Genomic DNA, 25,077 nt, shown 5'->3' with positions numbered 1-25,077 from the left:
GCTTTATACTCATGGTTACAAAAACTAAAGTAATATTTCAGCAACGACTATAACCTTCCGACAGAAGTTCATAGACTCCGGCGGTGCCTGCTTAAAATATGCCTAGGGTTATACGCATTTTCTTTTCGTGAAGATTTTTGAAACTTAGAGCTTAACAGGCGCAATTTGTAACTGCATGTTTCTGGTATACGTATACCCTGGGGATCGCATTCGCCCTTTAAACAGAAAAAAAACGTTTTCCACGCAAGTCAGGTGTGAGAATATTTTTTTTATTACGTGAACAATAGCTATTGTGCTTTAGCAGCTGACTGACGGCTTCACTAAAAAAATAACAGATCTTGCCTTAGGAATTGTATTGTTATAAACACCGAGCACTATACCCAGGTATATACCTTGTTGGAACGTATCTGTATATTTGAACCTGAAGAGGCAATGATTGTCCTCTTCTTCTTGGGAATACTGCTCTTATCTCACGGCGATACTATTTTACCTAAAGAGAGCGGAGGAGATTATCCTGATGCCAACGAGGTAAGAAAATGCCATACATGTACGGTGATGTTTCGTTAATGTGGACGCCTCTGTTCCCCCAAAAACTCGTCCATTATGTGAGTTGTCCATAATAACGAGACAATGCACGCAGTTTTCCAGATTGTCCCTGAGAATGGTGCACACATAGCGAACTACCAACATTAACGCGGTTCATATTAACGAGACATGACTGTAACCCGTTTATAGCGGCGTAATGAGCACAGAGTTTTTGTAGTAGCTTGCACCGCAGTACATGAAGGTTCATATGTGCACATGTATGCCGTTCGAAGACTCACTTTCTAGAGGAAATTTCGCGTCGCAGGTTGCCGCTAAATTCACCGCAGCCGCATCACTGCGACGATAAATTCAAACACAAAGTCTGTTTTCGGGCGGTATTTTATGCGAGAAGTGTTACGCCCGAGTGTGAAACAAAATCGTCACACTCAGACTGAGGCAACGAAAAGGATACACCACCCATAGTTGGCAATGCGTAACAATACAAAACGAAGGCGTTCTTAGTCGTGATAAATCCCACGAACTAACAATCTGGCAAAAGTATAGCGACAAGCTCCAAAAGTCTTATTTCCGCTTGATTGAAACATCCATTCAGATTATGGTTTCCCAGTTTAAGGCTGCAAGATGCCCTTGGAATTTCCTGTCCAAACAGCTTTTGAACGTTTCATCGGGCACGAAAGTCAAAAAAAAAAAAAAAATCCCGATCAAAAAAGTTGGTAGCTATATCGTTTTTTTCACAAGGTATCGCCCTTAAAATTAATCGGCGGTAAGTTTGGTTTACGCATGGCTTTTTGCACAAATCTTAACTTCGAACATTTTACTCCATTCGTTTCGGCTAAAAGAGGTGACATGACAAAACACAGGGACAAATATCTCACATTTGTTTCCGGTGCAGTCTACAAGATCCCATTTAAATGTGGGATATGCTACAAAGGTCAAACAAAAAGTTACATTTATTATAAGCTTGGCGGAACAGAAACGATATTTCAAAAACAGAAAGTAGTACTCGGAAGTCTCTAAGCACCTTTAGGCGTGTAATAATGTCGTACCATTGTGGAAATAAACAACCTCATTATTAACAAAAAAAGTGACCACAATCAGCTGTTGAAGAAATCAATCACGATTACCAAACACGGAAATGCTGTAAATAAGTCGTCATAGTCTTTGGCAGGAGAATATAATCAGTTTAGGAATCTCCAGTTTTAGTGGTGTGTGATGTTATTTTCGTAGTGATCTTAGGAGTTTGTGAGGTCACCGCATGAGCTCTCTCCATTTAAGGTGACAGAGCAACACAAATACAACATAAAAACTGAAAATACACTATAGTTATACGCAACAACAAAACTTTGAAATAAATGCGATTGATGCCAATAAACCTCATTAGAAGCCAATAAACATGATTTACGAAATATATTTTCGATTGTTTCCTGAAGGTCTGCAGAAGGATGTAAGTTCCAATATATCAAATATGTCAGAATAAACGTTCGGGAGGTTGGGAATTTGACAAATGTATAGCTGTTTTCTGGTAATAGATTCTAAAAAATGCCTGTTTAAAATTGTAGTGTGTAGCACAATATATGAGGAGAAACAATAATAAAGTGTCGCCTAATTTTTTCAAAATTAAATTTTGACTTTTGCTGGGTTTATAAATCCTGAACATTCAGTACGCATTTTGGTTCAAACTAGGAAAAAGCATGATCAAAACTCTGTAAGTTCTGAACAAACCGCACGCCTTTTTCCTACCTTAGGTTCAGACTTGTAATATTAGATTTATATGCAATCCCGAACAAAAGTAATAATGTAGTCGCGAATGAACATTAGCGAAATAAAGCTGACGTTTTAGCTACAAAGAAAGTAATTTTAAAAACCTCTTTTGTATACATACAGATTTTGCGATACTACGTTTCAGGCGACTTAAATGGAACGTCCACCCAACGCTTTCATGAAACTGTACCCCTAAATACCTGTAATCAGAAATCCATTTCAATGATTGTGACTGAAATATCATCAAGCTAGTAAGATTAGTGGTTTTATTATTTGAAGAATGAAACAATAGATTTTGTTTCGTTGATATTGTTTGCCTGAGACATAGTTTGAGAAGAAAGCGGCGACAGCTATGAAAGAAGGAGACGTCTGAGAGGCGAGAGGAAGTGCCAATTCATTCTAGTAGTCTAAAACTAGACGTACTAAGTGCCAGCTGTCCATATATATATATATATATATAAAGAGTGCCGAATGTTGACAAATGCTTCCGTTCATATATGGGCAAAAGTGATGTGCGCAGACACAGCAGCAGTAGGATGAAAAGAGTAAAATTCTAATTTAATGGCGAAAAAAGTCACGCAAGAAAAAAGGGTGAAGTGCCGAAAAAAAGTTTTATTGGTTTACGGGAATAATGAAGACTAGGCACAAGAACGCTAATTGCGCGGGAAAGAAACTTCTAAACAGGACGGAGTAAAAGTCAAATTTAACACACAAGAACTTACAAAAATAAATTGTTAAATGAAAAATAAAATAAAAAATTGAAAATAAAAAAATGGATAAAAATAAGAAAAGGGCCTGACGTCCGTCGACGTTTCGGCAGTGGCACTGCCTTCTTCAGGACGGGGGCACTTCACCCTTTTTTCTTGCGTGACTTTTTTCGCCATTAAATTAGAATTTTACTCTTTTCATCCTACGGGTGCTGTGTCTGCGCACATCACTTTTGCCCATATATATATATATATATATATATATATATATATATATATATATATATATATATATATATATGAGATCTCCCGACTAATTTTGGCGGCATTTATCTCAATCGAAACGAACAGTGACTAGCACTGTAGAAAACTATTTTATCATAACAGATATAGGTCTGATTGCTTTATAATTTAATCTATATTATCAATCTGTGTTTACACGGAATGATGGCTACCTTCCCGTTTTCCATGTTTCTGAAAGTTACCCTGCCGTAGAAAATATAAAATAAATATGAAAGGCCTGTTTTTACTTGTTACTTCATATTGAGGATAAAAAGTCCGCAGGACAAGACGAGATGCCATATATGTTCTTAAGAAGATATGCAGAGTAGCGTTCCCATCATCTCGAGATAGTGTTCAGCGTCTCACTTAGCAAAGGTCAGGTCCTTCGTAACTGCAAATGCGGAACATTGATTCCGCCTATTTCAACTGCGCGATAAAACAAATGTAGGTAAAAGTCTTTTTTGCGAAATTCAGACTGGCCACTTTGACCACTATCATCATCATCTAAAAAATAACACGTCTACCGTACTAATGGCGGCCTTCTGCTTATTGATAAAGGAACACGTTGAAGATACGTCTAAGCTGAGGATTCGAGGCCTACGCAATCGAGACATTTGCATGTTACGAAGCGGGAAGTCAATGCAAGAGTTGTAGCGTTCATTTTTATAACTTGGGCCCAGTTAGTCTGTTAGTAGCCCAGAATTGACTTCAAATCTCTTCGATGTACGGAAGTTCATTAAGACTTATTTCTATCTGGGTTGGCACTTCGTTCTGACTGGTTCCATTTTTTCTGGCCATCGACTCTGAAAGAGATGATCGAGAAGAACTGTACAGTGATGAGCACATTCTCGTTTACGGTTGACTTGCGAAACTGACGGTGCAAGATTAAATACTGCAGGCTGCAGGTTCATTGCCGCCATTAGAACGGCAAAAGTTGAACCGCCATTTAAGCCACCAGTTTGCACTCAATTTTGGAAAAAAACGTCTATTACAGACCAACGTCACTTACCAGCACACGCTGTAAAACTTTGGAGCATAAAACAGTTAACTAGTTGATGAACTACATAGGGAGTATTTACATCCTGGGTAAAAATTAATATGACTTCGAACGGGGATTTTCTACTACTACGCAGCTAAAAGAGTTCTTCCATGACCTTAGCATTAACACAGACAAGGGAGAGCAGAGGGATGTCGTATTTTTATATTTCACGAGAGCTTTCAATCGAGCGTCAGATTATGCATGCTTGTTTAGATTCTAAAGAACAACCAGATTATAAATTGGTTAGAAGCATATTTATCAGATCAAGAAAAGTTGGTTTCTTTAAACAAAGTAACAGCTGACTCATTGCCAGTAGTATCCCGTGTTCCCCAGGGCTCAGTGCTTGGTATCCTTCTTTTGATTTTTAATATCCTTGACATCGGTCACGGTTTCGATTCCATGATAACTTTCAAACCACTTCGCGGATGACACGCTAATTTATTATGATATCTATTCTATAGATGACCAGCAAAGACTGCACACACATTTGCGCAAGATAGCGACGTGGTATGATCGGTGGCAGATGGATGTAAATAGGAAGAAGACTGTATGAACGTAACACGCAACAAACAACGCTAGCGTATAAATATAGTGTTGAAGGTGTTCCACCTAATAAAGTAACTGAGTATACGTATTTAGCAATCACCCTCACATTACACTTAAGCTGGAACTTCCATGTTCAGCAGGTATTTTTAGGAAGCATTTAACAAAAAATCTGGATACTTAGAAGAAAGTTGGGATATGCGAGTTCGGGAAGTTGAATTAGCTGCTTAGAAATCTTTGATCCTGCCAACTATTGAATATCCGAGCCCTGCGTGGGAACGATTCACCGGTCAAAACATCTATATTCTAGAGACAATTCAAAACAAAGCCGTTTGATTTATTTATGATAGTTAAAGATCAACACATTCTGTCTCCTAACTCATGGCCCGAGAAACTTTAACCAGCATAAAATACAACATGGACATTAGTAGAATGAAACTCTTTTGTTATATATATAATCCAAGGGCACTACAGGATAGACGCTTGAAAATATATTTTCCTCTTTGAAACTATGCCGAGGAGAACGCAACACAATCAAAATGGAAAACCACGTTGGTACAGAACAGATAATTTTAAGCACTCTTTTTTCATGTCAGATGCATAGATCTTTGGAATAACCTTCCTAAATGTACTGTAAACTGTACTTATGCGATTTCGTTTACAATAAAGGTTGTAAACTTTAAGCGTGTATAAATTACATGACCCTGTGTTATTAATATGTACCACTCGTGCACTGGGCTCACGGCTGGCAGTATGTATAACTAAATAAAGATATCAAAATAAAAACATAAAATTTACAAGGCGCTGATTGGCATCACGCCATTTGGACATATATTTTAAATATATTTATGTCAAAAATCAGATATAATATTGTGGGGATCGTGGCCACGACGGGATCAGAAATGGGCCTGCGGGGCTCAAGTGAGAGGAACAGGACGGCACGAAGCAGAGCTCGGTCAGCGAGCTCGGGGATGGTCGGCGACGGAACGGTAAAGGAAAAGGCGCTGCCTCCAGGTCGTTCAACTGCGACACATTAGATCTTCCGTACATTGCGTTGTGTGTTGTCCTCCGGGGCGGTCGAGGCGGGGCTTGATCGGACGGTGGCTGAAGTGGACACCCACAAGATTTTACAGCGAAGCTGCCTATGGCTCGATTCCGGCAGACCGTGTCCGGGGTCAGACAACGCGTAGACCGACAATTTTGTGCGGTTAATGATGCAGACGCCAGCACCGCACGCGCGCGCCTTCTCCACGCGCGTTGTCTATCTTCCCTTGACATTGCGCAATGCCGCGCGCTCTTCGGCGGCCACCTGCCGAAGATCGTGCCACTGTCCTTATCAGTTGGACTTCAGTTTCACATGGCTCTCACCCGTGTTGTACCTTCCGAAGAGTAGCAGTGGGAGTACCAGGAGCGTCGGCGCGCCCAGAAGCGAGAATGAGCACACCGCCAGCCTTTATCGCCGTTGCCGCTGCTCTCAGCCCGACATAGCATATCCCACCAGAGTGGCAGATCAATAAAACCTAGAACACGAGGCCTTCACGTTTCCTCCTCTAAATGTCAGCACTAGTATATCCCCTGAGCGCCCCCTAGCTAGCCCGGATGAGCACCATCGTTCGCTACATCTTCTGCGACATCGTCTGCTTCAGTGGTTTGTGTAGAATATAACGAAAATCATGCTCACGCCGAGTGCCAGTTGTTAGAGACTACGATGAAGTTGGACACTCAGGTGGAATGTCAAATGCATGAGTGAAAATGCCTTACTGCTGTGCGAGGGGCACTGGACACCATTTCTGAGGGCGCTGTTTGTACTCCGGGTCGCTGCTTTGAAGCGTACTTCCGCGGAACGAGCGCTCGCGCTAGAAATGCACCTCTCAAAGCCAGGAGCGCGTGGTTGCTCGCGCTCCTGGCCGAGGGAGTGTTCGCATGCAGGTTGCAAATGAACAGGGAGCTCGGTCAGCTCGCTCTTAGCAGTCGCGCGCAGAGCTGTGGCTTCCAGTGAATGAAACGTAGTTGGGACGCGGCCCCTACTCTCGCCAAGCTTCGGGCTGTTCGCGCGCTTTGGGCCGGTCGGGGATATACTAACCAAATGTCGTGCGCAGGCCTTGTCTTCTAGATGGGATTGGCCAGCTCCGCTGGACTTCCCTCTTCACGGGAAGGAAGGGCTCTTAATTTGTTTCAATTAGGCAAAACAAATTCGAGTCATCCGCGCAGAGAACAACACATGAAGTGTGAGGGATGGATACAATATTCGTAATATATAAAAGAAACGAAAGAGGTCCCAACGTGGGTCCTTGTGGAACACCATATAGTGTACATTCAGTGTCAAAATCTGTAATATTAATTACTACAAACTGTGCCCGATTCGTCAGATACTTGCGTAACAATTCAAAAGAAACGAGCTTTAGTTCAGCTTGTTCGTGCCAGAGCCTTTAAGTAGGACAGTTTGACCATTCATTCGTCTGAATAGGGTAGCATCTCGTGGCCAATCACAAACCGCGAAACAGCGCCTAGTGGTGGTCGGGAGCTCTATAAATGTGACTCCACCAATAGACCTATTGCTATATTTCGCAAGCATCAAGGAGAATGCAGGGATTGGTGTTCCACGCGCCGCACGTCCTGGCCTCAGCAGTAGCAACTTTCCTAAAGAAAACACCTAAAACATATGGCATTTTGCACGCGCGTTTGTCGACGCTTTATTTTGGTTGTTTACTTCGAATATGTTACACGGGAAAGTCGTGCGTGTGCAGCGCGTGGAACACCAATCCCTGCGTTCCCCTTGATGCTTTTGTAATTTTGCAAATGGTCTATTTAAGTTGTTTTAGCGTCACTATGGTAGAAAGGTGTAACTCTTGGTGACTGAAAACTTGGCATGTTTGAGTTTTTCGTCACGTCCTTATTCAACGGTAGAATAAAAGAACGCGCGTTTCAAACCAGAGGCAATTCCGTATTTGCGGTCATTGCTCCTGCAAAATTGAACACTTTTATTTCACGCTTTAAATGTCCTTTCCAATTTTAAATTATGTTGTGTGTATGTTTGTACAACCTAGAACTTGGCCTGCCTCAAATGGCCACGTTTCTCTCTGCTGTAGATGAGAAATGTAGCCAGTGCAGTACAACCGCTAGCCTGGGGTCTTTAACGTGCACCACGCAGTAGTGATACACGACCGCACGCCGGTGCAATGCTCCTCCAGATCAAAACGGGCAGGGGTGGGATTTGAACCAAGGATCCTGGGTTCTACAGCACGAACTTTCGCTCCAGCTGCTCCGAGCTGGTGCGCGCTAGTCGACTCGGCCACCGATCCCCCTCGTTTACAATATTGTGACGTCGAAGTCTGCTGATGTGTCGACGCTGTGTCGCTCTTTTAGTTTACGCTCGTACCGCGAGGGGGAAATATCCGGCGCTGCCGACGGCTTTTCCTCTATAATAGGGCGAACTATACTAGGGCCAGCTGAATTGAAGAGAAAAGAATGTAAAGGGAAAGAGGGTCAGACATGCCGCTGGACTACCAACGTGGTGTAATACTTCTTCCTCTTTTTGACCCTTGGCTTTGTACTTTTTCCTTTCTTTTTGTTAAAAGACAAAACAAAAAACACAACTTCTATCGCATAACCTAGCTTAACTTAACGTTGAATCACCCGCTCTTCACCGAAACATAAAACACCGTAAATATATATATTTTTTGGTATTGAAGTTGATCGAAGATTCGCTGACTGACGCTGCTTCGCCTTCTTCTATGGCCATGGCCTTGATCATCCCTCGTACATACTGGGTTTCATAATTATAGAGCAGACGCCAACTAAAGGATCGAAGGACCCCTACGACCTTTTAGGGCTTGGTTGGCGTTTGTTCTTTATTTATAACATTTAGTCCAGCCAGGCAGACGTCTTCCCATATGTTCAACTTGAAATACTGCTTCTTGTGTTTTGCGACGATGCTGAACTTGGCACTGCATTCACATTTGCGGCAATGGGTTGGTAGATGACCTGTGGTTGGGCCTTTTAAAGATGCTGCGTGTTATCTTATCCTGTCATTAATACATGTGCCAGTTAGCCCAATGTAACACTTTCCACACGATAAGGGAATATGATATACAACACCCTTTCCACATGAGGAATATCGTGTCCTGTGTGAAATGTTGCAGGGTTTTCATGTGGTTAATTTCCTGGTTTACCTTACGCAAGATTGAATATGCTTTGTTTGCTGCAGAGCACACAACCTTAACGGATCCTGTGTCGCAGCTATCTTTTAATCTGTGTGTTATTCCATAGATGTTGGGTACTATTGCGATCTTTTGTTTAGCTTTTGTCTTCCGGGTTCCTCTTGTACCCGATGCTTTACACTTTAGTTTTGTGTAGATATTATTGCACACGCTGTCCAAGAGACCATTCGAATATCCACAGAGAAGGGGAGCAAAGGGGATAAATGACAAACACAAATCTCCAAAAACATTTAGGCGACTGGTGCGCGTGCGAAAAAACAGTCCGCCAGGTTCTGATACCGAATGAGGGACCTCTCCATTTCCAGTGGAGCGCTCTACCAACTGAGCTAATCAGGAGCTAGACGTGAGTAGAGCTAACGGGTTTCATCAGCTGCCACCAGTCTACCATCAAGTTTGAACGGCTTGCATTTTTAAGGTTATGAATGATCATGTAATTGAATGCAAACGTTTGATACCACGGCCATGTGGATTTTTTTCGGTTGCACAAAAGTCTCCCAGCTGTGCTTGGATATTTGTGTTTCTCCTTCGTCATCCTTCTTCCTCTTATCCATTGATTATTTTCTTCATTATTGTGCAGCTCGGTTGCACCTTTCTATTTACCTTCATTATGAAGGATCTTCCCGTTCCACCGACACCGACGCCCATGTCGGTTTTTCTGCGAAACGAGCTCCTTAAAGCTTTCGCTTTAAAAAAGGAATGCTGCGGTACGTGTTCTTTTACTGCGGACCTGTTAAGGGCTAGGTTCCCCAGGATCGTGTGCGGTATCAAATGCATGTCGACACAAGCCTACCTGAAGAGCTACCTCAAACTATAAGCGACGGCGGCAAGCACAACACTAGTCTGGTTACCGCCGTCGCTCAAAGATGGCGGCATCCTTTCCAGCTATTATAGAAGAATGTATAGTTGGGCGCGTTGATGGGAATTCATCGTAGGAAACAGCAAGAAAAACAGACGACGACAAAGAAGAAGCAGTCGTAACGAGCGCAGCTCTGCTCACGTGTGTTTCTCCGTCCTCGTCTATGTTGTGCGCTGTTTCCTACGTTCTTATCAGTTTTGGTTTGGGCTCAGGATGGGTCGACCGCGCGCTCTTCCGGGGAAAGAAGACAGGCTGCGGAAGGAGCGGCGACGTACGCAGCAGCGCGAATGGGTCCGCAACCGAAGCAAAGCCGCTGTCGCCTCGACTTCCACTGCGTCCAGCACTTCAGATTCCCGTGCCAAAAAAGAGCACATCGCTTGACTGCTTCACAGCGCACAAGATGCGACACACTTAAAAGTAATTCCACGCATACACAGGAAGAACACTTACGCAGCGCTGCGTATGCGTGAAATTACTTTTAGGTGTGTCTGAACTTCTGCTCTGTGAAGCAGTATCATGAATCACCAACTCGCCCAAGCTGAAGTTTTGACTGGAAAGTCGCCGCCGAGAACAGAACCAGCGATGCAAAGGGCGCCGGCGGGCAAACGCCACGCACGACGATCATGCGAGGGAGGCGAAGCGCAAGCGCGAAGTCCGGCGACAAGTGCGCTAAACGCCGGCCGAACAGTTCCACGGAGCGACGGCGAGGTTCCGGAGGGAGTTCGTGGGGAACCCTTTTGGCGTCACGTGCGCCGTGTGCGACCGACTCTGGTTTGCCGAAGACGTATCCACGATCGGCGACGTGTCGGACGAGAACAATCGCGAACCGGGCGCGTGCGCGTTGCGGCAGTGTTTCGAGTACAGCTCCGCTGGTCTTCCGTTTTCACGAAAGTAGAAAGGCTGAACGTTCCAGGGAGCGGGGATAGAATCATGGCCGCCCCAAAGGCTCTCCACGTTCGGCCGCGAGACAGTGTAGATTCTCTCGTTTATTTATTTTTTTGGCTAATATCGGTAAAAAGGCAATTTTAAGTAAAAAGGCTGCGCTACGGTTCGGTGCTTCTGAGAAGATCGAATCGTGTTGCCAGCATATGGCCTAATTCTAAGTAATCACGCGTGTGGATCTGTCGTCTGCTCTAGGCAGACGTTAGGAAGCATGGATCACCGCGACGGATGCCTGCCTCCGGGGGAACTGCACTATTTATATTAAATATTTGTTTCTTTTAAAAGAGATGCATCTGTTCATCATCGTGGGAATTGAACAAAACAATGAATTCTAACCCGGATAACATAATATGTGTACTCTGGGTTATGATATTGTAAGTTCTATGTTTTTTGTTGTTTTTTTTCTTATTTTTTTTAATTTTACCTTTTACATGTATATAAATATTTAGCGTTAAGAAAAGTTGGGGCTGTATTAAAATTACCGTGCTATGCAGTCCTGCTGCAGCCAAGTTTTCTCTTTATTTGGCCATGGTGTGGCTAAGTTTCTCGGAGTCGAAAAAAATCAACTACGTTGTGATGAGGATAAACTGCCTCCTCTAGTTACGATCCGTAAACTGTTCGTTGGCAGGAAAACTGAAACAAGTGAAACAAACTCTTCTGATATATCTGCCGCGAGTGGAACAAACGGGTGTAACCGAGCAACGCAGTAGCGTGCATGTTATTTGATGCTTTTCTCGGTAATGTGAGTTCACACGCTTCAATTTCCTCGGTGAAGGCCGCAGATGCCAAGAGGCTACTATTATATATTTCTGGTTAAATAATCTTCTACTCTAACATAGCAGAGTCTGCAACTTCAACAAACGACCCGCAGTACGACACAGCATCTGCCGCAGCGATGCTCTCTTACTAATGAGGGCTAGCGACTCCCCGCAATTGCGATCTCCCTCCCGCCTCAGCCAACCCATATCGAGACTGGGCAGTTCATCAAATTACCTTCGACTATTCAAGTGATGCTTTAATTACGATGCTTTTTTGTTTTTTTTTGTTTTGCCGTTTAATCGAAATTTTGCGCTGGAGAAGATAAGGAAAAAGTAAAATAAAATGCGGGCTTTAATGTTTTTTACGTGTTTATTTGGTTTAGTACACATATAAACCACTTCAGCCTGCTTGTGATTGTCATTGAGGGTTATTATACCGTTAAAATAATAACTTAGAAATGACTTGTCTTTAAGAGGCTTTCATTGTTGATGTTTCTGCAGGCGTTACAAAATGAAGTTTAAAATGGGAATGATATAATCCGTTTATGGCATAACAAAATAGTAAAAAAACAAATATTTTTAACGTTATTCATGCAACATAAACGGTCAACAAACAACTAACGGATTCATCGACTGATGAGTCCATAGAAGGGCAGCGATCAGACGGATAAATTTTCAGTCAAACTACAGCTCTAACCAAAATTGAATGTTTTATAAAGGGAATGGTTTGTGCGAGATAATAAACATATAAGAGACCAGCGGTTGTATAAAAGCCACAACACTACGATTAGGGAAGCTTCCGACTTAATATTAATCGCCTTGCTGAATTTTCATGCACGTGAAACGGTACAACACAACCGTCCTTAGAAAAAAAGGGCCATAGAAACAAGAAACGTTTAATGAGGAGCGCTCAGTTCAGACGGAAACGGGCTTGCGTCGTCGAGATCCCTGCTTATGAAAGCGCACCCGTAACAGACGACGCACGGCGGTATCACCACTTTCGCCTTCTTCCAAATTCGGCCGCAGTGTGGCTACAGGATTTGATCTGGAATATAATGGAAAAAAAGAGCTAGTTCATTTTACAGTTTCTTCAGGTGCTTAAATTGACATGATTTCAAATTTTGTACAAAATATGTAAATACTTTTGCAGGTTATGAAGAAGCTACCTGAAACGTACATGCTTCAGTCACTTTTAAATTATGCTAATTTAACCTGTGGTTATCAAGAGTTCTACAATTGGTCAAAACGAAACAAAACTTTCGGAAAATATGCTTTTTTTTTCCTCTACATGGACGGCCATTTGTGAGTACAAAATGCATTTATAACATCGAAAATCTGTATAATTCGTATGTTACAAACAAATCGGAGATTTAACCTGTTTAATTTGCAGCCATTATCAACCGTACTATGTGAAACAGGTGACCAACTACACAATTCATATGGGCACCCATCGAGGTAAGCCGAAATATTTCCTATAAGACCTCATTTTCTAAATCTAGGTGAAAGTCTCATAAGAAATAGAGTTCGTTTTTTTTTAATGAGATGTATATTTGCTTATGAGTTCACTTCGTTTTACTTATTCACTGAGTTTGTAGGCAATCGCGTAGTTTTTATAGCTATGTCGACACCGAATTAGGGTAAATTTGCCGATGTTAAGAGCGATCATTAAATTTCGTATTCAATGGCTATTTAAGCACCTCTGCTGGTGGTTGCTCCCCCAGTTCGTTCTACTTGTGAAAACACTGGTATGTTTTTGTGTTTTTACATCGCACTAATGTTTTTTTTCAACAAGTGCGTTCTAGTAATACCTTGTATGTTTTTTTGAATATAGGCCCGAATTCGACGTCCCGGCTTCCGTCTTGCCAGGATAGGTTAAATATAATATGTTTCATCAATATCATTTTAATCTACTATGCAGTCTAAGGTTTTGTCCTAACCTCGAAAGTAGAGCTGCGCTCCAATATACAAATAACGAAACTGCCGGTACGCTTCCAAAAAAAAGACAAGTACAATAAAGAGTTGAGCTGTTAAGATTAGGTATACTATTACCCGAAACGCTGCGTTTGAGACGTGGGCGATTTTGTTTTATCGCCCGTCGTCTCCGGTTAGGATTAAGAGCAACGCTTAAAATGCCGCAGCAATCACTACAAGAAAATAATCACACGTTGCTCGCAATTCGGGTTGTTTGCAAATAAAGAAAAAAAAATCTTGCTTTCTTAAAATACTTTGATGAGTATATGTGTCTGACCATATTTCATTCACTTTTTAACAGGAAAATCATATCCACCAACGACTTCACGCGAGATATTATTTTCCGATATGAAGTCGTGTATGGTAATACAGAACCCCAGATATACTAAAGGTGGGTGCCAAAAACTAACTTGAGCACAATTGCCTAGGTTGACTGTTCGAAACATTTGCACCAACTAACTTTTCTGTGTTTACTCTGCATTGCTTCATGCAACTGATTAGCTCGAACAAAAATATGATCTGCGTACAATTTATTAAGTACTTAAAAATTACGAATTTCGTTTTACTGCTACAATTTAGCACTAAAGTTAGTGCGGAATATAAAAAAAAGTGCATGGTTCTCAAATTGCCTCCACCCACGCAACAGAAAGCACGGTACGTCGCCCACATTAAGCAAACGGGACGCATTCTCAGACTTTTGTTCTGCGTGCGAAATCCTGGAAATTCACTAAACAGTGATTTCCTCATGGAAACATAACCTGGGACTAGGAAGAAAGAAGAAATACACATACATGTATGGGACAACACACAACGCACTCAAACACATATAAGTCTTTATTGATGACTGATCCCATTTATGAAGACTGAACACCTCAGTCATCGACGAAAAATTATTTACAATGTCATCTTCGCAACACTCTTGAAGACAAACAGTAAAATCCCTCTCCCCCACAAACAACCACAGGGTGCATTCCCGGAACCCAACAAGTCACCTTGATAGTACACAAACCTCTCCTCCCCCCCCCCTGCAATATTTCTCGTCGCAACACAGCATAACCACACATGCAGAATACATTGTATACCTGAAATACCTGACTTGTTTGACTGAGACAACGAAGTAAATACCAACACAGGTTTTGCAGATGGATACTAATCAACTCTTTTGCGACACGTTCCAACGGATCTGATTCTCCGCTTACAATCATGATGCAGTTATATTCAGGAGAGCAATTGTTGGCACTCTGTTTAATACTTAACGATCTCTGAATTATGCTAACTTCGATAAAACCGCCCGCTTGCGTTCTGAAATTCTATCGTTTTTGCCGCTGCCAGACTACCCAATGAGGAAAAATCCGCGTGCCAAAGGTATGTCGCATACTCAACACCGGTCGTGCACTTAGCGGAAGGATCACAGTGCTTTTTTACACGGCCTTCTAGATCACCGGAGAAAAGTTTGAGTCTATAAAGATACAAAATCATTCTTTGTTTTCGAGGTTGCTTCCTTCAGGGGAATGCTCTGAGCTTCTTTTCTGCCTTGGGATGAACCTTCTATTTAACTTATGGATAGAAGTGTAAAAAAAAACCAGACAGTTGGGTGTGCCTTTCAATCTTCTATGTAATTCTTCACAATATGAAGGCTCTTTTGTCGCGCTTTCGTGTAAGAATATTTTTAATGCGATAGCATTAACTGTATCATGGAGCGAGCCGACATCATCAGCTTTGAAGCTGCGCCAAACGGCGCCTTAAATCCTTTCTCCAGCCAGCTCCCAGTTATGAAGCCACGCGAAAAGCCTAGCCAAACGGCACCTGGTTTCCCCGATCCCAAGGGAGCGGAGTAAAGCTGATGAATTTCGGCTTCGGTCCCATTGGCTGGCAAGCGTTGACGAGGCTTCCATTGGCTGCTGCGCGTCAGTTCAAGTCACCGCCACCCCGTTGCGCTGCGTGTCCGTCAGCGCGCCGCTAACACGAAACGTCCAACGTCAGAGCGGCGAGAAGAGGGCGCGCCCTGCCGTCGACACAAATATGCTGCAGACGAAATAAGGGAGTGGAAGAATGACGTACATGCTTTCGCATTTACAACTCATAATTGCTTAGGTGTACCTCGAGTTTTTTTTTTTTTTTTACTGACTTTCGTCTTAGGTAGTAGGCTGACGTCTTGCTACGGTATTCAGCAATGTTGCGCAACAAAGCACGCATATCCTGTCATTCAGTGCATAGAAAGTGTTATGTGTCATCCATTTGGCCTGGAATTTGTCGTACATCAATCAGGCTGGCCGCTGCATAAACGTTAAAATGTTCCAAACAAACGAGAGGGCGTTCGTGGAAGTCGCCTTATGAAGAGATTTAAAACATTTAGAAGAGTACAACAAAAATTTTCTGGAATGAAACTGCACTAGAATTGTAAGGAGAGAATCTAATCAGGTTAAACCAGTAGTAAGTGTGACTATAGTATTAATTCTACAGGAACCTGTTTCAGTGTCCCCTCAATTGTCTAAGACAAGGAAGCCAAATTCGCTTTGCAAGTGTACCTTCAATTTCTTTTCAGTTTTATCGACGACTGCTCAAAATTGACACTTCCCTACATCTGCTACCATGCTTAATAACTCCGTCTATGCGGTTGATAAACAATAAAACCTTTGAAATGAAATGTGTAAATAATGATACGTATAAATATTATTTTGTTGTTAAAACTGCAAAAAAAACGGAACGAGCTGCAATGTGATATTATGAACAGAACAATAATATTATTGCCTTTGAGAAAAAAGCTGGAGAGTTTAGCGCGTATGGAACTTTAACTTTCAGTGTCTGCCGATCATTTTGCGCTTGAATGTTCTCAGAAAGTGTACGAAGTCTATTGTTACAACTTGTAATTGCGGATTTTTCTTCTAGTCCTGTAGCCGACTTGGTTAGAGGAAACCGTGTTGATAAATAAATGAATAAATAATTTGTTTTTTTGTGCATGCTGTGTTGCGACGAGAAAAATGCGAGGGATACTAGTGTAAGATCAAGGTCTCTTGCTGGTTTCCGGGCCTGCTCCTTATAAGAAAGGGCTTTTAGTGTTTCCATGTAAAAGCGCTGTAGATGTGATCGTGTAAAAAATTATCCGGCTTCGACTTAGGCACCCTGTCCCTAAAAAAGGGTTCTGTCTTCAATAAATTCTTAGGTGTGTCCCAAGACGCTGTGTGCTGTCACTTCCTGTAATGTGTCTTTCTATTCCTTCCCTGTCCCAGGTTAATTTATGTATAAATTTTACCATCTTTCCTCCTCACTTACCTTCGGCTAGTTCCTTTCTCTGGATGTCGTTCTATATTTCCCTATACATTAACAATACTTTTCGAGCAATGTGAGCGCACTCACCGGCAGGGCCACTAGCCTCGTCCCGGCCCAAGCGGTCTCGCTATGCTCGTGCCAAGGACCCTTACAGCCGTGGCACACAGCAAGTTGGCAGCAATTCTTTCCCATCTCGCGTTGTTTTCAACAGTCTATGTATGTTGGAAGGCTAACTAAATGATGTAGAAAACTGCATCGAGCACTGATTGGCGATTCTCTCGGGTCATGTGACATGATGTTGAAATGTAGTTTTTTCCTATGGAGTTTGAGTTATGCTCCTAAAACGATGCAGTTGACTCGGACGTCAAAATGTCATCCAATGCACTTTGACGATGCAGTTAACTGAGTGGTCGAGACGAAGCCGGAGATCGTTCTGCATCGTAAAAGATAGTGGCCCTAACATTTGCGTCTATACTGTTGGGTTCGCCCGCGGATCGAGTTTTTAGAGATCACCGCGATGCTTTCGAGACGAGCGATGCGAGGTTTCTGGACAAACACCGGCTGACTCGCTGGCTGTGCGACCAGCTTCGCGGAAAGCTCCGGCGGTGTCATGAAGGGCTTCGTGTGCTGACGGTCGAACAACAAGTCCTCGAGGCTCTACGCTTCTACGCTGCCGGCGGCTTGCAGCGAACCGTCAGGAGGGACGAAAACATTGGTGTTTACCAGTGCTCTCTGAGTCGCGCACTTGTTGATGTCACCAACGCTATCATCGATTGCCTCGGATCGAAATGGCTGTGTTTCCAGCAAACTCAAGCAGAGAAGGGGCTCACGAAAAGGAAGTTCTTCGATTAATGCAAGTTTAGCGACGTGATCGATAAATATTCTAAATACTCTTACACAGTTTACCACGACTGTGTTGCGTAAGCCTGTTACCGTGCCAAGCAACGGTAATAGGCTTAAGTTGAGCTAGTTTGTTCATACTCCAGGTAGAGAGGGAAAGAAATACTTCATTTTAAAGCAGTTACTTCAATTAAAGCCAGCTGAACTAGAATCAACATACACATAAAGAAAAGACCATACAAACCGTGGAACTAATAACTAATTTTCTTTTCTCTTCTCTTTCACTACGAACCCCACTTGAAGAAAATATTCTTTTTCTTCTTTTTTATTCCCTACTTCTCCGAAAATTTAACCCCCGAAGAAAGTTTTTTTTTTCTCGTGCAGCACGAGAGAAGTTACACTAACGCAGTCCAACAAAGTCGAAAAGTCAGATTTGTCGTTAGTCGTTTATACAGCTGGAGGTTAGTCTGCCTGAACATGGCGACAGTGCTACCCACTGTAGATGCGCAATTATAGCCAGTGCAGTACGACTGCTAGACGGGGTTTTTTAACGTTCACCACGCAGTAGTGGTACACGGCCGAGCAGCACACGCTCTATCCAAATCCCGTGCTCGGGCGAGGCACACACGAGTATTTCAGTGAACCTTCCATTCGGCTCGCGTTTTGATGGATGGTCCTTGGGCGTTTAGCTCGTTCACAACTCTGTCCCAAAACTCGTCTCACTCAGGCTTGGTCAGAGGACCGTCAGGGACGGCCCTCACTAAAGCTTGGGTTTCTATCAAAAGGCCGATCAGAAGGCTAATCTGGTGGACCGACACGCGACGACTTTAGTTGCGCTTCTTTGTGTTGTCGGCCATGACCCTGCTCAACGTAAAGGGCTGCAGCTAATGCTAATAGTTTTATGTAATTTAAGTAAACTAAATATTTCATGTGACAAAGTTGTAAAACAATAGTTTAATTAAATTGCTCTGAGCTATAGGTTCGGAATCCTTAAGAGTATTGGTTTCTAGAACCCTTCACTACCGAGTTCCGCGATTCTCGAATATTCCCTGTAGGGAGAAAAAAATTGATGGAGTTTCAACTCAATCGCCACAGTTCGGCGATGTCACCGGACATGTCACGGTGCAGTTCTCTTCCGATGTAGTTTGTTGGTGATGGAGATTAGGCTCCTCCCACCTTGCGACGTCACAATGCAGTTTTTCCACCGCTTTTTCCACCATAGACAGACTGAGCTCCTTGACTGCACCTGTCATAGGAATACAATGCTGTGCTGTACTGGATATTGCGGATGTGTTGCCGGCGAAGACACATGGCGCCGTTTTCTGACTGTTCCACAGCCGGCTCTGCACACTTCACCCAGGCATAGTGGGCTAGAAAGTGGGGTGTGACGAGCGCACGGATGAAAGTTGTCCGCAATTCGGCCAGCATAATGGAGTGTCATTCTTAATTGAACAAGATCAGCTCCTATACTCCAGCGGAATGGTTGAAATGGAGGTCACTGTGCAAAGTGGCGCTCCTGTCGATGTACACGCTAAGAACGTTCGCACTCATAAGGGTGGAAATCAGCTTGTCCAAGGGCAAACGCAAAGCTGGTTACTAGAGCACCCTTGACTTCTGCTGAACAACGCAAAAATACGATCGCGTCGTCAACTCGTCTATACTCCTTTGCACCCGAACACCGACCTGAGACGACACTTCGAACTAAAGGAGCCAATCATGGAGCGCCAAAAGTGCATTGTCATGGCGTTCGTTGATTTAGTTGGTTTGCCTATCAGCGGCTAAACGAATCACGCACAAACATGTGCAAGATCCCGGCGCTACTACACGGCGTGATTGGCTTTAATTTGTTATAACAACGACTAAGGCGACTAGCACCGTGATGATGTACTTTTGCCGCTGCCTGATGGGCTCCATGTAGTCGCAGCATCGGCTGCGGTCCAACTTAGCTTGAAATGGAAAATAGTCCTGGGAGGCGAAGTTGGTTCTGCTTCCCCTACTTAGTTTGAGCGGCGTTCGGTAGCACGAGTCGCGAGACTGCTCTGACCTTCTAGCCCACGATAGTTCCGAATGTGATGTTCCTCGCCTTGGTTTTGGTCCTCTTTCAATTTCTCGTGCTCCGAGAGATTAGTTTCCCACGGTTTGTTTTTCTCCAAAAGGTGGCAGGTGCGTTCGGTTATCTAAAGGTAGTGAGTGCGTGTTAGGCCCGCGGAGGGCTCCCAACGATGTCGCTGTGGGACTTAAAGTGCTAAGTGCTCTATTCACGAAATTGAAAAATTAAAAGTTACCCTAACAATGAATGTTTTATTATTCCTAGCATATTATATGTAACTGAACGACCACCCCTTACAATAACAGTTTACTTATATTCATCTCTGCTTTTGTTATTTGTAGTTTTGTATCTGGAACGTTGCATTTCCGCTAAATAAGTACGTAAATAATAAATTAATTACAAGACATTCGCTACAATGTTTTATAATTGCTTGTTAGTTCTGGTAGCTATAGAGAAATGTTAATGTTTCATATCATCTGTGCTTTGTTTCATCATACGTACGAGCGCACTCAAACGCATGAATAGATACAATCACGTGCACAATACTTTACTCGCAAGTTACTAGACCGTCTCTATATATTACATGGTTAAGCGATCATAAAACACATAGGGAGCCATAAAGAATACCATAACGTTGCGCTTTTGACGTTTGATTGGTCATATTGGCTCGTAGCGTAGACTCCGCACGGACTTAGCTATGTGTGACTGTGAATAGAAGCATAGCTATACATAAGTGCTAAACTGAAATGAAACATTGCATTCAAAATATCTTACATTGCTCATAAAATGTATTCGGGACACCGGCTCCTTGTCTTATCTCATGGGAGCTCTACTCTGGTGGCATTCTAAGAACTACTGCGTGATACAGCACTAAATTGGGGGGGGGGGCGAGATCATTTCGCGAGCAGGGGTGGCCGCTCGCTCAATGCCGAAATCACTGCTGGTCAGGAGACAACAGAGCAAGGTTGTCCGGGATGCGATTTTCCTTTTATCCTTGCAGCCAAGGACAACGGGGAAAAATGAGCTAGTGCCCTTCAGTTACGCTCTACCACCAGGAGTAAGCCTTCCTGCGGGGAGCTACCGTGTCCGGGCAAGGGTAAAAGAAAGAAAAATTCGGCAGCCTCACCCCTGAAAAAGAATGCGCAACTGCCAAAATCCAGGAAAAATATAGAAAACCGACCTAAAGAAAAGGAAAAAGCAAACATGAATTACGTGATAAGAGTAAAAATAAATTATCAATCCCTCGCAAAACGAAAAAGAAAAGGAGAAGCATTACACAGCTTCTAGTCCAGCAGTTGGAATGGTGTGTTTTCTGCGTGGTTAGCTTTGTTCAGGTGGCCCATCGTAAGATTCTTCCTCATACCGTCGAAATATCGAGTGTTCACTAATTGCATCATTTAAACACTTCCTTTGGAACGCCATTCATGTACCTTCATACGAAAAGGAGGTGATAAGTATAAACTGGGTGGCCTTCAAAATGTTTGTTGTGTCCACGATCCAGCAAACGGCCTGCCCCACTCGGGCTGTTCCTTGACATTTACCCGATGGAGCAGTTCTTCACCGTCGCCATAATAGATCTTGCATGAAATTAGATCCCGTTTGTGTCTTGAGGTTACTTTTGGTGACCACTGTTTAAGCAAATTTTAAGAGACCGACACCTACAACTAAAAAGAGTACATATAAAGAAAAAGCCTTTTTGCCTCAAATGTCTGCGTTCCAGATGTAAGTAGCTTTGTTCAGCTATGTACTGATAACATCTATGACATAGGAGTAATTTGTCTGTCGTTAATGCGGGAACTTATGTAAGGCATACACTACGGAATACCTGTTTTTCTCAATATTTATGTTTATTGGCCTGTATATTATTCAACTTTTTTGCGATTCAATCGAAGTATCACCATAAAATATTTAAGGTGTTTTGTTTCTACTAAACAAAGAATAAACAAGCAGATAATAAAATGCTAGTGCTTTACACACCGGGATAAAACACCGTAACATAAATAACGACGAAATGGTTGACATAGATTAGGGCATGGCAGGAGCACGAAACAAATAGATCGCTATAGTATATTATCGATAATTTCATGTAAGTGTATTTCTATATGGAGATACATTTGAAAAAATGTATTTGTATCTCACTAGCGAAGTTTCTTTACACCGTAACGTTTTATCTAGACACTCTGCTAGGTTCAAACGCTTCGTTACGTTTGTTGTTGAAAATTATATGTCTTATGCTTTTTTAATAAACTGAAAACCACCTTTTTGGCGTGGGGGTCCTGCAACAAAACCCCAATATAACGTAAACAGTGGCCTGAACGCGACCACCATCTGCAAGCGCCACGTTGGGGAAATAATGTATCTTCTTATGTATCAATATTCGTATTCCAAGGTACTTTTTTCCCCTTATTTCCGAAGTATTTCAGTGGTATCTTATTGCGTTAAAAGAAATGTACCTCAATATTCGTGTTTATTCCATAAAATGCCTGTATCTCAGTATCTGTATACGGCTCTACCTTTTGAAGCACATCTCCCCAGCACTACCATCAAAAGATGCTGAACTGGAAATTTTATTTAAAAAAATTAGGCCGCCGAAGCATTGTACGGGTCCCTACAAACTCCGAAACCACACTCATACTTCGATATTTCAAACGGACGGCCTTAGTTTTGGAAATGGGCTCAATCAAGCGAGCACTATGATGTCACAGTCTTCGTGAAACATTTGAACATGAGGCAAAGCGGCCTCGCTTTTGTCCACCTGGCTTCGGTTAACTATCTCGAGGAATTGAAAAGAAGGGGAAGGGAATGTCTCGTTGGGCTCGTCGGCACTGTTCAATCGCGCCATCCATTTTCCCGAAATAGGGTTATCCGTTAGAGACATCAGTGTATCAGTGATGTTTTTGGGTTCTGCAGCTTCCCGTCGATTGCTGCAGCCTTGTTTTGTGAGCTTCGAATTTAGCTATAGTATCCCTTCAAGGTGGTTTTATGATTTGCTTTGAAAGAAATGAGTTAATAACGATTTTGTTTATTCTTTAGCGGGAGATGGGGACACGTGACCTCAAAGGTTTTTGAATTTGGACAATTGCGTTTTCATAAATACACCCGCGTGCTGAAGTGGTTCTGTATGTTGAAATCCTGGATATATAAACGAAAGATTCATTTCGCGTTTTGTTTGAGCGCAGTATTGAACAAAGCATAAAGTGAAAATAGTTGATGGACAAATGTTCAATGTTATATTTAAAGGTGATTTTATTTTTCAGTCTGTCACCTGATGGTGAAAAAAGAGTGCATTATTGATCTTCCAAGAAGATGCCTGAGAAAATTCGAAGAGCACTGCAAAGGTCCGGTGTTCAACTATACGATTGATGACTGCCCTTACCCGAAGAGCGAGTTGTAAAATTAAATGAACGCTGAAGGGCCCGGAAACTTGAATGTTCATATCATAAACAAGTTTGTTTGTTTGTTTTTTGCAGAAACCTTTTTTTCTCTTTTAAATCACATCTTTGAACACCGCCAATTTTCGAAGCTACGAAATTGTACAGTACTGCGTTATAGCTGCTTGATATGTTTTGCAGTCATATTTCAGTTGTTCTTGCATAGCTGTGATACCCAAATTGTCATAAAAAGTTTCAGAAATCTGGAACACCCATTACCTAGGATGTATCCTACCCCACTAAATATTTGTGATAAAAAAAACGCTTAAAGGACACATACAAAGGAAAAAATCATTTTTTTGAAACAGCTTAGATGAAAAAGGATGTCATAGAACGGTTTTACAGCTAGCAAAAAAACTTAGAGTTATATTAACGGCGGTATGTGAATTTGTAGTTGGCGCCCGCGGGCGCCGCGGAAAAGTGGCCCTTATTTATCACGTGACTGGTCTTTATCACGTGGTGCTTGCGCTCTTTCAGAAGCTTCCTATGGCCTCTAAACGTAGCTTATTCATCTTTGCTTCAGTATAACAAAAAACTAAGATTTAGAGGTAACTTTTAGAGCCCAAACGAAACTCCTGAAAAGGCGCAAGCAGACTTGATAGACCTGTGCGCCGGTGAGATGACGGCGGCGGCGCCCCGAAGCAGACGAACTTGTGCGGCGGCGGCGACGGCGGCGTGGAGAAACGTGTTGAAGTGGCGTCGTACAATGCTCAGCGTGCGACGGCCACGTGACTTCGCAACGGCGGCGACGCAGCACGGCGGCGCACAGGCCTACCACGTGAGCAGCGGCGGCTCTCGCGGGCGCCAACTACAAATTCCTATAGCGCCGTAAATATAGCTCTAAAAATATTTTTTCTTTGTTGTAAAATCATTTTATGATATCCTTTTTTCATCTAAGCTGTTTAAAAAAAAAGTTTTTTTCCTTAGCATGTGTCCTTAAGACGAAGCACGTGTTCTGATCGTTCCTTCACGTATTTTGGTTTATTTTGACGTATTTATGATAATCCTTCAGACCAAAGGGTGTACGTCTTTATACCGGTATATACGGGCCCCTAACGGCCACCAGTATTCACAAACAGTCAACGAATATGCTTATACCGGTTTCCAATACACGCATACGGGTCACCTGGTACATGAGTACAGGTCCCCCGGTATAAAATGCGCGTCAGCCATTATCAAATACCGTCAGCCAACATGGGTTTGGTGAACACCAATAAAGGGCTAAAGATCTAGAAAATCGTTTTCTGTAGTTCGCGGCATGCGCAAAAAACAGGGAACGCTTTGCTAGCTATTGTCATCATCATTTGTGACGCAGCCAGGAGGATAGAGAGCAGACGACGGCGCGGATTCCTTCTCTTGTCAGCTCGCTTTATGCGTTGTTTGGATGACGCGACAAAACTTATTTCACGCGTTGTTGTTGTTTTCTTACGCGTTTTTTTGTGGAGAAATTTTCCGGTATAACATTTTATCATATTTTTTACATATAGTATTTATCCCGCGAGGTGTTCACGCCAATTAAAACTTATTGGTGTTTAAATATGAAAGCCCCGGGATGTTTGCTTACTACTGCCTATGGCAGTAGGGAGGTGCTGATTATTGAAGGCATTTGACCGGGGTACAACACTTACCAGGGTGAATACGGTATATTTCTCCCTATTATATCAAAGAGAGGAAAGCCACAAAATAATGTTTAATCATCTTTAAAATGGAGGGACAAACCTGAGATCCTCTGGCATGTGTTGTGAGAGCCTAATTGAGAGCGACTTCGTGTGCTTTGGGGGTATCAATGTTGTCCGTGAGTGTTGGTTTTTTTTTTTTTAGCTCCAAGTTGATTTATTTTTGCATTTTTTTAACCACTAAA

At 42.7% G+C, this 25,077-nt stretch overlaps 1 protein-coding gene across 1 annotated transcript; it reads left to right on the top strand.

The window, feature by feature from the left end:
* Positions 1–417: 417 nt before the first annotated feature.
* On the top strand, positions 418–23,179 carry LOC120850031. The gene is made up of 5 exons (XM_040222365.1): positions 418–528; positions 12,805–12,956; positions 13,045–13,109; positions 13,927–14,016; positions 23,043–23,179. The coding sequence occupies exons 1-5, from the start codon at positions 433–435 to the stop codon at positions 23,177–23,179; spliced, it is 540 nt and encodes a 179-aa protein (XP_040078299.1). The 5' UTR covers positions 418–432.
* Positions 23,180–25,077: the final 1,898 nt, after the last annotated feature.

The sequence above is a fragment of the Ixodes scapularis genome, unplaced genomic scaffold (assembly GCF_016920785.2).
Source record: "Ixodes scapularis isolate PalLabHiFi unplaced genomic scaffold, ASM1692078v2 PGA_scaffold12__126_contigs__length_90152505, whole genome shotgun sequence".
NCBI lineage: Eukaryota > Metazoa > Arthropoda > Arachnida > Ixodida > Ixodidae > Ixodes > Ixodes scapularis.
The sequence above is the reverse complement of the archived record's forward strand: the minus strand, read 5'-3'. Positions and strand labels throughout refer to the sequence as shown.